The 15,360-nt window shown below is 33.5% G+C and overlaps 1 protein-coding gene across 9 annotated transcripts in view; it reads right to left on the bottom strand.

The window, feature by feature from the left end:
• LOC118203029 (uncharacterized) overlaps window positions 1-15,360 on the bottom strand; it is a 137,574-nt gene that overhangs the window by 19,058 nt on the left and 103,156 nt on the right. For all 9 annotated transcript variants that reach the window (XM_085808982.1, XM_085808979.1, XM_085808978.1 and 6 more), the window contains exons 3-4: window positions 4,938-5,027; window positions 1,118-1,274 (exon numbers count right to left, since the gene is read on the bottom strand). In XM_085808982.1, the coding sequence (XP_085665108.1) occupies window positions 1,118-1,274; window positions 4,938-5,018 (238 nt within the window). In that variant the 5' untranslated portion in view covers window positions 5,019-5,027. The remainder of the gene's footprint in view (window positions 1-1,117; window positions 1,275-4,937; window positions 5,028-15,360) is intronic.

Genomic DNA, 15,360 nt, shown 5'->3' with positions numbered 1-15,360 from the left:
GTTAGACACTTGCAACTTTATATCATGGAATTATAGGGTGATATTAGCGTCTTGTAAAATCTGAGCCTCTACGGTCTGGCCGGAAACTAGGGCTTGGACTGATTAAACCCGTGATAAAAATTGAATTATGCTACGTATTAGCTTGCCCACGATGAAAAAAGAGATGGTCATTTTCTTAAATTTAAAATTTAAGAAGAGTTGGTCATCTTTTCAACGAAACTGAAATTATTTCACGCTAATTTCAAAATAGTCGTCCTATGCATTCATACTGCTCTTCATAAAGTCGGCGGCATACAGTAAAACTTTCAGTAGCATTTATTATGGCGTTCTAAACTCCTTTAGTCAGTTTTCGAAAGCGTGAGCTTTATAGTCAATATAGTACATATTCAGTCTATATATTACATATACAGTCTCTTTCGATGAGTTGTTCCATCAACTAGGATCTGAAGAGATGATTATCTTTAATTAAGATATAGTCCGAGAGTTACAGACGTAACATATAATATTGTTAAACTGCTATGACTTCTCCCCACCCTAAGAGTACATTGTACAGTGTTTAATACTAGTTCCGAAGATTTCCTATGGATATGCACTTTTATGCACTTTTAAACAAAATTCCATATAGTTTATCCACATTATTACAGACATAGAACACTTTTATATAAAGGTTAGGTTAGGTTATTTAATTACGGCAAAGCCTCGAGGGCTATGTGCCTAAGGGAAGGGATGCCTTCGTAGAGGACTTTCTAAGGAAAACTGGCTCGTATACACCTTAAACATGGGGCAAACCACGAAAACACCCATGCAGCCAGCCCGTTCGCAGGAGTTGGACCTCGGACCGAACTAATAGTGTCCAGCGACTTTACCGCTTGGCCGCTGGTGAGCCCTTTTATATAAAGAATAATAAATATGGAATCTAAATTATAGTAAAATGCCGTATATATGTATAAATAATTTTTTAAGTATGTAAAATGCTAAAGTATAATAAATATTTCGAGAAAATTACAAAAGAAAAAACAGTTAATAACTTGGTAGTTAAATTCGATATATCTACATTTGTGCATTTCATTGGGAAAAAACTCTGAAAATTATGAAAAAAAAGATAATCTATACTTACTCATATTGTGATTGTCCTTTTTTTGTCTGTCCTTTGCTAAAGCATGTAGTGCTAGTGAATTGTTCGCTAAAAACACCTTTCTGATAGCGGTGCGTTCAGTTACTCCATTTAATGAATTTACAAATTTTCTTGTCTTGAATGGGAACTCTTCATTGGCCTATAAATACTCTTATATAATTAACTATGAAAGCATTTAATCTAACATATTATCATACAAAATTAAATAAAATGATGAAAAGTGCGCGGGATTTTCTCCATGCATTCTCGAAGTTGTTAAAGAATTTGGATTACTCCCCCAGGGGGCATAAAAGAAAGAAGGAAGCTTTCGAATTTTAATTTAAATTTACATTTAAACTTAATGAAGAATGGTATGAGAATACGTACAATAGTAATGATTTAATCTTTGCGTAAGTAATTTGGTTATAAGGTATTCCTCCCGCCTTCTTGACATGCCTTCATGGTGTAGTGGTCAACACGCTCAACGCATTTTCGAGAGGTCCGTGGTTCGAGTCTCGGTGAGGACATTGCTCATTTTTCATCTCTCCTGCTTTAAAAAATAACCTGATGTCTCTACACGGTAATGAACTTTAAGTTACGGGCAAAGAAAACAAGGCAATTTAATTAACAATTAATAAGACAATTTAATTAACATTAGGAAAAAAACATTCGCTGCTTGTTAATTACTGCAAGCGCTCTGACACAAGATTTTCTAACGAAAACAAACCCGCGCACTTTAACAAATCTTGGCACATAAATAACATATATGTATATGAGAACTATATACAGGGTGATTCTAAATTGATTTTACAAATTAAGAGGAGTGATAGTACTCATCCAGACAAGCAATAATTACCATAGAACATTGGGTCGCAGCATTCCACTCTGAGAGGCAGAAAAGAAGAATATTAGAATTCCAATTTTAACTTACAACAGTTTTGGGAAAGCGAATGAATGAGACCAAATGTTGCACCATCAGTTTAGTGACAAACTTACAGAGAGTGCACAACACGGATAAAACCGAAACCTTGGCGTTCGAGTGTTAATTCGAGCTCAGACTTTGATGGCAAACACTCAAATGCACATCTTTGTTGGCAAGGTTTCAACCTCACAAACGATTGAAACAAGTTAATTATCCAATCAAGGGCTGAATATTATCAACTAACTCCAACTTCTGTATGCCGAAATTAGCATGAAAAGTTCATGCTGTTCCGTCTGTCAGAACTCGAAGAACTTGTGTCCCATAGAAGGGCGCTTCAAGTAGAATAAGCGCAGTACAGTAAGTTCAGGAAGACAGGATAGAAGGTGGCAAAGGGAGAAAAAAACTGCTACCTTGATACTTGATATAAAAGTCGCAATTCCCCCTCCCCTCTAGTAATTTAGATAATTAACTTGTTGCAATCGATTGCGAGGTTGAGATCTTGCCAACCAAAGATGTGCATCTGAATGTTTGCCATTCAAGTCTGACCTCGAATGAACACTCTAATGTTAAGTTTTCGGTTTTATCAGTTTTGTGCACTCTCTGCGAGTTTTTCACTAAACTGATTGTGCAACTTTTGGTCTCGTTATTCGTTCTCCCAGCATTGTTTAAGTTCAGGTTGAAATTCTAATATTCCTCTTTTCTGCCTCTCAGAGTGGAATGCGACCATATGTTCTATGGTAATTATTGCTCATCTGGATGAGTACTATCACCCCTCTTAATTTGTAAAAACAATTTAGAATCATCCTGTATATAACTAATCAATATGTGAGATACGCGTAGGTAAGAAAGATATATATCTCTGTTGTCTCCAAAATACTTCACACGCATTAGGGAAAATATGAAAAAGGTATTAACGGCTGGTACTTTCTTGTAAATAAGATCTGACCAGTTTCTTGGAATGTAAAAGGCCTTTAGAATCTTCGAAAATAAAATAAATGTGAAAAACCATATTATCAGTAGAAATGCAGTATTTAGCGAAACGTTACAGCAGTAAGAAGAACAAAATAAGCTTCTGAATTTTGTTACCACATACTAGCGAAATGCACTTTGTTTTATACCCCCTGGGTGGTAGTCCAAATTTTTTAATAACTTCGAGAATGTATGCAGAAAACCCCGCGCACTTTTACGAATCTTGACACATAAATAACATACTTAAATTGTTAGTTAGAAGATTAAAAAACTACATCAAGCAGTGGTCTCAAATTCAAGATTAAAAAACTACATCAAGCAGTGGTCTCAAATTCTTGCTCAATGATGCCAATTGGAATTGGAATTACCATTTGAAGTGGTCTCAAATTCAGACTACATGTGGGCGAATGCACAATCTAAAACTAGCCGACAGGCCGATTTTTTTTTTTAAACCGAAATGAAACGTTTTCTTAATTAAACAAATTTCTTAAACTTACTTTTAAATTTTATTTACTAGATACTTTTCAAAATGTTCATAAACGGTAATAATGATGAAGCATAGGAAAAAATTCCAATTTATATTCACTTCTTTTCTGTTTGAAATCTAAAATCTGGGACCTGCACGAAATTTCTGTTGTTTATATTTTGTAATTAAAACGTATGGATAGCTAAGTATTAAATTTTCAGGCTGACATTTATTGTAAATAATTCTAATGTGTTGAATTAACCGCTAAATAACTTACTTAAACTAAAAAAAAAAAAAAAAAAAAAATACGAAAATTTTTCAAAGGGACAAAAATCTGAGAATAAATAATGATAACCTTATACCTTTCTTCTATATATTACTCGTAAAATTTTTCTTTGACGTATACTTACATATATTTCAAAATAAAAGAAAGTATAAAATTTTTTATTTCTTACTACGGGTTTCAGCTACATCTTTTCATGGCGTTTCGATTACGATAAATTTGTAATTTGTTTAAACATTACTAGAAATCATCTTTATCATGAATTATAGATGCGCATTGATCAGCCTGGTTTTAAGACTTACTAGTTTTTCAACTGCGGGAGGGGGGGACTTAACATATAAACGCATTCCCCAAAAAAGAGATCATTATTAATGCAAAAATTCGCAGCTGATCTTTTGACAAGTACGAAGAAAGATTAATCAAATCTCAGTCTGAAGATCTTTGAATAAAATTTTTATCACAGTGTAAATTAATTAGCTCCATTTGTAGATTTTCTGAAGCGTTACTCACGTTCCTTTTTAATGGTAGCGAAAATAATGTAAAACTAGATTCAACATCATTAAAATCTTAAATCTTTCTTCAAATTCTTGCCATAATAAATTATGTGATAATAATGACAATTAATTTAAGGGAAAAGTATTCACGGGCCGCTTAAAATCGCTTTGGGTGCACGCACGCGGCCCGCGGGACACTAGTTTGAGATACCTGACACAAAGTATAACTTGTTATATACAGATGAATACATGCATCAGTAAGTAGTGAATATTCTTCAAAAGTTTCAGGCATTTTAATTAAGATTTTATGAAGACCTTAAAAATTCATTCCAAACTATTAATACAAAAATGTACATATATTGGAATAAAATTTCCGAGAGAGGATACTCTTCTACTGTTATTTTTTGAATACCAATACATAAAAAAATCACTCAAGTTCACATAATCAATATAAATATAAAAGCAAATACGACGCAGTTTCGAAAATCTTTCTTTTGCTATCAATAAATAACAAAATATAAAATAAATTTAAACTTATTAAAATACTGACATTTAAATATAATTCCAACCAGTAATTTTCGTTCTTTGATAAATTTATGCTAATCAATTCATAAACTCTAACAAGAAAGGATGAACTCAGATTTACAAACAGGAAAATTAAACCCGATATAAATTTATATCAGACTTACCGAATTTGATTCATTTGATAATGTTGTGGTAAAACTGGCGTCAGACTCCATCTTTAACTTCTTTGAGATTAAGAATTTCATCACAAGTATCTGAAAGTTGAATGCTGTGAGATGAAGTACACAAATCTATTGCTGATGAAAACAGTACTATGTAGGATTTATTTAATCATATCGACATGGGGCTTAAGGAATCAACATTATTCATAAGCATATTTACACTTCCGAATTTGGAAGCAAAGCATTTTCTTAATTGGTATTCAAGAATTAAAAACTCATTAAATTTCTTGGAGATAGATATAAGATATAAAAAACAGTTTTAGGGAACACGATAAAAGCAACTGAAATAGTAAATTATTTATTTTAGCGATATTTTCAGTCAGTAGCAAATTAGTGAAAGAGGGTGTAATTAATGCGTACATTTTAAGTTATTTAAAAAGAAAAGTAGAATTTGACTAACGTTTGGTACGAAGTGTTTTATACTTTTCGCATTTGAAACCGCAAATTGAGAAGAAAAGGTTTGGTTTATTTGATAATGGCAAGGCACTCGAGGGCTACGTGTCCAAGAGAAAGATGCCTTCCTAGAGGATCCTCCAAGGAAATCTACCTCATATATACTATATGTTACACATGTGGAAAACTAAGAAAACACTCATGCAGCCAACTCGTTCGTCGGCATTCGAACGCCGGACTGAACTACCAGTGTTCAGCGACTTCACTCGGCCGCTGGTGCATCCAGTGAGAAAAGAAACCTGAATCTTTTTCTTTCTTTTCAACTGGTATAGTATCATATACCAGGGATGTGAACTGTCATGTTAAGCCTAATTCCTTTTTTGTTTTCCTGGGAAATATCAAGCATATATCTGGAATTTTAGTCTCTCAACAATCAATTCTATCAAGCATCTCTGGACTGATATCAATATATTCACTGAAAGTCAAGAAACTTAAAATAAAATTGTCAGTCATTTCTATGATTATACACGTCGTATCTACAAAAGTCCTTAGCTGGCCTTTATTTTCACAACCGTTGGCCCTAGATATACACATTCAGTTATAAAAACGTTTTAAATGACTCAAATATTCATATTTTGGCATTTTTAAACTTAAAGAAATCTATTTTTTTATACATTCCTCCGGTCCCTATACTTAGGAAGATTTTGTACTAGTTATATAAAAAATGCGACACAAAAAATGTGACCCCTTTGCGAATTATTTAATCATCTTCTTTGGGTGGAGAATGGTTTAATTAAACCATCTATATTATAAAAGACCTTACAGAAGTACACTAATTTTAAAATTATTAAAACCAGTCCTAAACTATCAGTAAATTTACATAAACACTAGTTTGTTACATAAGCAATACTGTCTGAGCACTAACTATCTGAGGTTTATTTCGAAGAAAATAACACAGATTTACTATACTTAAGGGGCAATAGTATCTTATTTTGAAAGAATTTAATAGCTTAAGTAAAGGAAGAAGGAACTTTTTAGAGGACAGAATATATCTTGGGAGCTTAATCAATAGGAGGGGGTAATAAATAGAACTGGGATTATAAATCATAGAAGAAGAAAATGGGCCGCTAATATTTTTGCAAATATTTTTTTGACAGGTGAATATTGTTTATGATATTGAAAGAAACTTCTCCAAAAGAGCTTTATTAATAACAAAATGAGAGACATCTGTGTTAAGCAAGAACTTTCAAACACTTTTAGGTCCGAGTATGAATGGATGTGACGAATAAACAAGTTAAGCACAGGATTAACATAAAAGCACGAAGAAGCGATTTGTTTCCCCATGCTGTAAGATTTGACATGGGAAAAAAGCGAACAGAAGATGATTTTGGATATATCGGTAGCACTAAAATTAGTTTATTGTATGTTATTGAGATGTCGAGAAAAAGAGATGACAGATACAATTTCAAGAGCGATTTAAGCGGTAGGTTTAAAGAAATTCATAATTGATAATATATTTATGAATTCATCTTCCCTCCCATTCTTAAAAAGTGCAAAATTATCAACAACTCATTTAACCAAAGTAACGAAACCGCTTTCTAAACAATTTGGTCTCTAAATAGCGCATACAAATGCCACCAGAACTAAAACTGAAGGCGTTCTTGTTTTGGAAAACATACTAAGGACAGGCCAAAAAACAAATAAAAACCAAAATCGGTTTTGTTTTGGAAAACAAAAGTGCCTCGCCGAAAGGAAAAGATAGTAAAAGAGGGAAATTCTTAAAATTTCAGTGTGATGAAAAAGAAATTCTTTGTTAACAAAATCTTTTACAGCTTCATCAGGGACGTTTAGTTATTTAACAGCAAGAATAACTACAAATTAAATCATAGAACGTTAGTAGACAACGATCTAACGACAGAAATGACCACAAATTATTCGTACGGAAAAGTTTTATTGACACATTTAAAAAAAAAAAAAAAAAAAAAAAAAAAAAAAAAAAACCCTTTGTCGTAAATTTTGGAGTATTGTACATGAAGCTGTCCTAAAGTTAGGAACAATGATGCAAATGATGCGGAATGCTTAATTTTGAATTATTTATTACGCAGTGGCAATGAATGACTATTTTACCTGCGAACTTTGAGACTGGTTAGTTAAATAGATTATTTATTATTTGATTACGGCAAAGCACGCCAGGGCTATCTGCCTAAGGTAAGGGATACCTTCGTAGAGGGCTTTCTAAGAAGGATTGGCTCATTCTATGTCCACATGGGAAAGCAACGAAAATACCTATGCAGCCAGCCCGTTCGCCTGGAACAGAACTAGATAAAATTTTTAGTGTTCATCGATTTCACTGCTAGGCCGCTGATGGCCTTTGGTTAAATGATTAAGGTAAATCACACGGAGAGATATTTCTGCCAAAGGGGAAAGATACTTTGCGGAACATGCCCTAAGAGAAACTTACATATATTCACATCATACATGCGGCTAGTCCCATGCAACCAGTTTGTTCACCAAGATTGTTTAGAGTTCGACATTTTTCCCCATTTGTTTATGGCAAAGCATGCTAGGAAAGAAATCTACCTGACGGAAGAGGTGCCTTGAGTAGAGGACTTTCTAAAAGGAAATTGGCCAAGAGAAAAAAAAAATCATTAACTCAGTCAACCGTTGGATATAAAACCTTTGAGACGATCTATCAATTTTTTGAGTTTATCAATTTTGAATTAATCACTCGATTTCCTCTGAGCTGTAAAGTTTAGGAAAGGCATAGTCTAACATCTTACGCAGCAATTTAAATTTACGGCTTTTTAGCTATTAAAGAGTTTCACTTTTATGCTAATATTAAAAATAATCTAGTGGGATTTTTCGGTTTTAAATGACTTAAGATTATATCAAATAGAATCTGCAAATGTGTTCATTTTGCATAAAATAATATCGATAGAATTATTAAAAAAATCAAAATGATGATTAAATTCGCTGTGTGATTAAAACTCCACGAGAATTCCACTTATAATAATACAACTATAAATAGCTCAAAACCAGACCTGCAGTTTAAAAGAAAATTTGCTGAAAATCATGCCCATAAACACGTTCTTGCTCAGGCATATTCATGCGACTTTTAGTTCAGATCCCGAGTGTCCACAGTGTTCACGTAGGAGTTAAAGTTTCTAATGTGCAGTTTATGAGGCTAATAAGAATAAATTACTATTTTAATTAACAAATAGTATGAGTGACAAATAACAAGGAAATAAAATTTCTCAAAAATGAAGCACATCGCTAAGCTGCATAGCTCAATGGGCGTCCACTTTCCTATAAATGTATTATTAGCATTCATTATCCATAAGTTGATGATAACGTAAACTATGTGAAAGTTTCAAGTAATGAATGTCAGCTCATGATCAGAAGGGAAAGTTTGTCCTGACTGAAGTGGCACAGGACGCTTAATCATATTTGGTACAGAAATCGATAATGGAAAATTTCGGAAAGGTCAAAAGGGGCAGAATTAGAAGCATTCACATTCGTTTCTGATGTGAACGCTTCGAGTATTAAGACAATTTAACAAAGCTCATAGACGCGATAAATGAGCACTAGCGTAATGCAACTTTGAAAAGCATATACAGCAGATCCTCCATTATCCGAGGTAATTAGGACCGCAATTCTCCTCAGATAATGGAAAGCTCGATTAATAGCGTCTAAATTTTATATTACTCCATTTTTGCTTTCAACAAGATTTTTTTGAAATTGTTTACTTGAAACTAAAAACAGGTGCATAAGTAAAAATATTAGCATTTTCAACTCTTTTAATTATCAGACAAAATTTGTTTCCTTCAATAACAAATAATTCATACAAGGTATTTTTTCGTGATAAAAATATTCGTGAGAAAACGGAAACAAACAAATTTCATCAAAATTTTACGCAAATTGAGAAATTCTGCCAAATTCTCCTTATATGCGTTTTCAAGAATTTTGTTTTTAAAAAAGAATTTTAACATTTTCTTTGTGATAGTCCTATAACTCTACCAAATACTCAACCATCATGCCATGTTTTCAATGAAAAAAGTTCCATAGGAGAAGCATCAGGATGTTGCTTTTAAGTACTGCAAAGGAGCTTCGCTCAAGGCTTTAGTGCAAAAAAATGTGTTGAATTTAGAGCCTGTTTTTTAGTTATTATTAGAGCCGTAATAGTTGAATTTCGAGCTTATCTTAAGTAGTTCGACCCTAGGTTCAAATCTCAGCGAATCGAGTTTTTGTAGTTTTCCCATGTATAATGTAAATGCGAGACAATTTTCCTTAAAAACTTCTTCATAAAGGCATTCCTTCTCACAGGCAGAGATGTCTCCCGTGCTTTGCCCTAATGAAAATAAAACAAAATTATATACGAATAAATGGTTAATTTTCACTTTGTCCGTTTTTCATATGTATCCTCAGCATCACTGCAACTTTTCTTGTACTTTTTTATCTGTGCTTAGAACGATTTCGTCGTCATTCAAACCTTGAAAATTTGGATCGATGTTTTCTGCATTTATCCGTTCCGAAACGCCACATTTTTAGCCTTTTAAGCATGCCTACGCATTAATTTTCAGTTAGAAATATTATCCTTTTTAACACAATATTTTTTACCATTATAGGAAAGCCATTAAATAACCCATTACTGAAAAGAAAGGCGAAAAGATCCATCACACCTAAAATTCGCGAATGTTCCTGATTTTTCGCTGAAACATTTCTAACGTTGCCCTATTTTCCCCTTAATTTTTTTTAATTGATTGTCAGCTCGATTAACAGAGAGACCACGGTTGATAGAGGATGTACCGTAATTATAAAAATTTTCGTAATCGAAAAAGACACTTTCTCAGCTGACTTCGAATATATATTATTGAGATACCAAATGGTGTCTTACTTAAATGAACATATGCATCACTAGTAATTAATGAACTATTTACTAAACATTAAATTCGACGGAAAGAGTAAATAAATTTACATCACTTCTACACTAGCGGCAGCTTTTATTCAGGTATGTTATTAGAAATATGATTAATAAGTTATCAGGAATTTAATTTATACAACCACATTTCGAATTTTCCACTAAATGTTTACTAACTGTTAACTATGAAGAAAGGCGGTAACAGTTATTACTTCTTTTGCGAGCGCTTTAATATTACAATAACTGAAAAATAAGAAAAATCGGTTTTGCAAATACTGTGACATTGTCACCTATTTAAATCAATCTTAGTCAAAAGCGTTATAAATTTGCCCTTGATAGATAAATTAGCTGTAGGCTAGATATTATCATTAGCCATCTTCTTTGTGTTTCTTTTGCTTTTTTTTCTTACTAAGGCATTAGTTATTTTTGATGCTCTTTAACTTTGTGTAGAGGCTTTCAAGTTCTAGCTCATGAAAGGCCTTTGAAGCTGTAGCCATCCTTTTTACTGTTGGCAATTTTATTACAATTTTTTTATCTCATTTTTCTGAAGCGACTACAATTATGTAAACTTTGTTCCTTTGTTCAAGATTATCGCTTGAACTTTGTGAAATCTCTGACTCTATTAAAAAATTTCACTTTTTATCTTTAGGTGAAAGGTAACACTACTTTTACATAGTGGATAAGAAAACTTTTATTTTAGAGAAGTAATTTTATTTTCATCTGATAAATAACATTATTTCTAAATTCTATATTGTTTGAGGATTAATGTTTTCAGGACTACAGTTACATTTTCGAGATTATTTTTTCTGATATTTAAAGGATCAGAAGGTGGAAAAAATAGAAAGTGGTAAAAAGAAAAACTTAAAGTAGTGTAATAAATACAGAAAAATTTGGCCCACTTGTAGCTGAATGGATAAGCTCGCGGAACACTCGTAATTTAATCCACGTTCCAAACCAACGAATGAGCTGGATGCATTGTTTTCCTCATGAGTTTTATGTGTGGCGTACATCTACGCTCTCGAATTCCAAAGATATTTTAAAATGTATGAAACTTTCTTTTCTTGCTGAAATGTTTTTTAAACGTTTTCCCTTCGGTTTGGAAACAAGAAAAACGATTTGTAAAGCTTTTCCCATACGAATGTCCCGTTTCTATTCGGTTGCTTCCCAAAGGAATTCTTTCCATAATCTCCCAAAACTTGTATCGATTTTTTGACATATACATTCAAGTCAGGTTCTCTCAAATGGAAAAGGTGCTTTCACTAACATTTCGTCTTCAACTCCATTTCGATTCAGGTTACATTTGGCATGTAACAAAGAAAACATCTCATTTTCCATTTAAGTGCAATTTTTTTCCGAAAATTACAATAGTAGAGCACTTTACTGTATTTTGCTTCTGCCTTCAATTCCCTTTCTTATGTAGTATTCTATAGATGACGGGATATCAGATTCTTAAAAAAAGTTATAATGAAGACTCTTTACTCTCTCGCAAGGTGATGGGCTCATATGTACACTTGTTCGCAATCCCCCTTTCCCAGGTTTTCAAATAACTGACTGGCGAATGACGACATACTTTTCTAATCCTTCCAGACTCTGAGATGGTTAAATTGAAAGAGTGGATTGGATTGGATTATTCAATTATGGCAAAGTACACGAGTGCTATCTTCCTAAAAAGAGGGATGTCTTCGGGGAGGACTTTCTAAAGGAAACTGGCTCGTATACACGTTACACATGGAGAAAACCATGAAAACGCCCATGCAGCCAGCCCGTTCGCGGGATTCGAACCTCGGACCGAACTACCAGTGTTCAGCGTCTTTACCGCTCGGCTGCTGGTGGGCCAAATTGAAAGAGAGAACAGAAAGTTTTCTTGTTGTTTTTACTCTAACCTGTTTGACATAATCAGAAAAAGGCGAACGAATTTTATCGTAGAAAGAAGTAACAGACGGCAACTGTCGTTAGCGTGAGCTTTGAGCAACATAGAAGTGACAATACGACATTACCCCAGTTTCTCCCCTATTTTGAAGAAAATCAGTCCGGGGGACGGGTCCGAGGGTATCCTATCCTTCTTCCCCAACCGTTAAGACATTCGAAAGGCTTTCGCCTCGCCATACATTTTGGATGCCCCCCCCTCCTGCACTGATACTTCACATTTACAAACATCCATGTCTTTTCGGTATAGCAATTAGCGTCATTTGTATGAGCGGCTCAGTTATAACTAGCACTATTATTTGAAAATAATACGGATAAAGTTGGACTTGTACAAACGTATAAATTATTAGTTTTTCGTTTCATACAAAATCGTAAAAATTTGCAAATTAAAACGAGATGTGCAAATAAGGGCTCAAGATCGATTGCTACAGTATTAGCAGTATTACAACGTACTCGCAAATATGCAGAAGAATAAATGCCGTATGATACAAATTTTTCTCATTCTGTTGTTATATTGTGATACTAACAGTGTCATCTATCGGAGAAAATTTGAACTAAAACGTATGCTTTCTCTTCCTCCAAAATTCGCTTAACAGAAAATCATGCAATTATTTCATTACTTTCTTTAATAGGTTATAAAACTACTATTTCACCATTTTATTTAGTAGTTCATAAAACTGATACTGATGCTAGACACTAAATGTGTAATCTCACTTTCTCTACGAAGAACGAAACAAGCGAGAATATTTGAACAGCTTACGAAGAAAACCTTCATGTCGAAATGCGATCCTACCAGGAAATGGAATTGTCGGAGCATATGCTAGTTGGCTAGGAAGGATTTACATGGATTTAGAACCCAAAAATAAGCAACAAATTTATCTGACACGAAAAATTAGTTTCCAACTACTTATACGTTTCTTTTATCTTCGGTTCCCTGTGTTGTTATTTTATTATTAATTTACTCATTTTACGTTTGATTTATTAATTTCATCCGATTTCGGTGGCACTTCTTTAAATTTGTAATCGATTTGTTTAATTATTTTATTTAGTTTTTATGATATCTTAGTTCAATTTTTACTTATCATTTAATAAAATAAAATAAATATTTTATTTCACTACATGCTACTTATTATTTCGCTTTTCATTTCATTCATTTATCTTTGTTACTACTCCTGACGGCCTTCCATAAGGCTTAGACATTTCTAATTTTAGAAATCAAGCCCTGCTTGAGAAGAGATTCAACCCTCATAGTAAAGAAAGTTTAGTCTTCGCAAAAATTCAGCGGACCATTTTCAATACTTACTACCTTTTTTTTTTCTTTTTCAGAAACTAAAAGGCAATTTGCAAAACCATTAAAGTACCTTTTTAGCCCAAAAGGGCAATTGCCCAGAAGGATTATTAATTTCGTTTTGGCATTTTGCGTCGATTCATTATAAACGGCGAATCACTTTTTAAATTGTTGCCACCAAATATTGGAGCCCTACATTGTAGTATTTAAAGAAATTAAATAACGAAGAATCTGCATAAATCTATGTACGGTTCTCAGGTTGTGATAAAACAACGGTACGTTCAAATTTTGAATAACGTAATTCTCCACCGAATATGGGTATCTGGAAGCCATAATTTGGAATTTGTTTTATTATCGATTTCATATTTAAAAAAAAAAAAAAAAAAAGCTTCAGGGCGCGAGACTGTGTATTGGAAATTCTAAAGATTTGCTCATTTTAAATAACTTGTGATATTGCTATTGTGACTTGTGATAATGTAAAATCTGAAAGCCTTCAGCTTTTTTTTCTATTTTTTTACTTATTACTTGCTCCACCCTTAGGTGTGTGGTGTATTTAATTATAACAAAGCACACTAGGGCTATCTTCCTAAGGGAAGGAATGCCTTCGTGGAGGGCTTTCCAAGGGAAACTGGCTCGTATACACGTTACACATGGGGAAAACCACGAAAACACCCATGCAGCCTGCCCGTTCGCAGGATTCGAACCTCGGACCGAACTACCAGTGTTCAGCGACTTTACCGCTCTGCCGCTGGTGGGCCCGCTCCACCCTTAGGCACTACACGGAAAGGAAAGGGTGACCCGTGGAGATCTTTTTAAGGCAAACTGGCTCGTATTCACGTTGCACATGGGGGAAAACCATGAAAACGTCCATACAGCCAGCACGTTCGTCTGGACTCGAGCCCCGGATCAAACTACTAGTGTTCAGCGGCTTTTAACGCTCGGCCGCTGGTAGGTCATTAAAGTGCCTTGAACAGAAACTCTGTTTCATTATATTTTTAAAAGAAGATGTGTTACTGCTTAAAAATTCTTTTATTAAGCTGTATAGAAAAGACAAACACCAAAGGCAAATGTAGAATTAGATAAAAATCCAGCTTTTAGACTGATGCTGGCTTTATAGAAAACTCAGTGAATCAGACAAGTTTTCTTTAAGATCATTGCCACTTCAGGAGATTGGTTATTTGCCTAGTTTTTATATTATTAAGCTTTCTGATTACTGAAAATAAAGTACCTTGATGTTTATTTAGAAATTTACAGATAGAAGTTTTGCCTAGTCAATTGTACTACAACGGGTTGCAGCCGAAAACATTGCGGCGAAAACGTAGTGCTACAAAACATCGCGGGAGAAAACATCGCAGTCCTAAAAGCATCGTGGTACAAAACATCGTCGTCCAAAGTAAAGCGATTCAAAAACTTCGCAGTTTAAAAACATCATCGTCGAAAAAATCGTGGTAAAAAATAAAGTATCTACAAATCATCGCACGACGATAACATCGCAGACATGCTTTAATAACTGTAAATGGATATACCCATAACGATTTGTGAGCGCAAGATGGAAAGAAAGATAATTTTTATTTTCATATTTTTTATTAACTAATAAATTTTTGCTGAGAAAATAAGAAGGAAACTTAAGGGTAGAAAATTAATGCAATTAATAGCATTTAATAGAATTTTGAACCGACATAGTTAACTGACAAAGGCCATTAATAAATCATTTTTTATAAAGTTTTTACTGGTAATTTTTCATGAAAAGTATAATCTATAAGTTGCATTTAATTTTGTATGCTTAAATTTCCTTCTTACATTTTCAGCAAAAATTTATTTTAGTGAATAAAAAAATGTGA

The sequence above is a fragment of the Stegodyphus dumicola genome, chromosome X2 (genome assembly GCF_044657685.1).
Source record: "Stegodyphus dumicola isolate Sdum_Otavi_A_Nest chromosome X2, ASM4465768v1".
NCBI classification, from domain to species: Eukaryota; Metazoa; Arthropoda; class Arachnida; order Araneae; family Eresidae; genus Stegodyphus; species Stegodyphus dumicola.
This window is presented reverse-complemented; position numbering and strand designations above follow the sequence as displayed.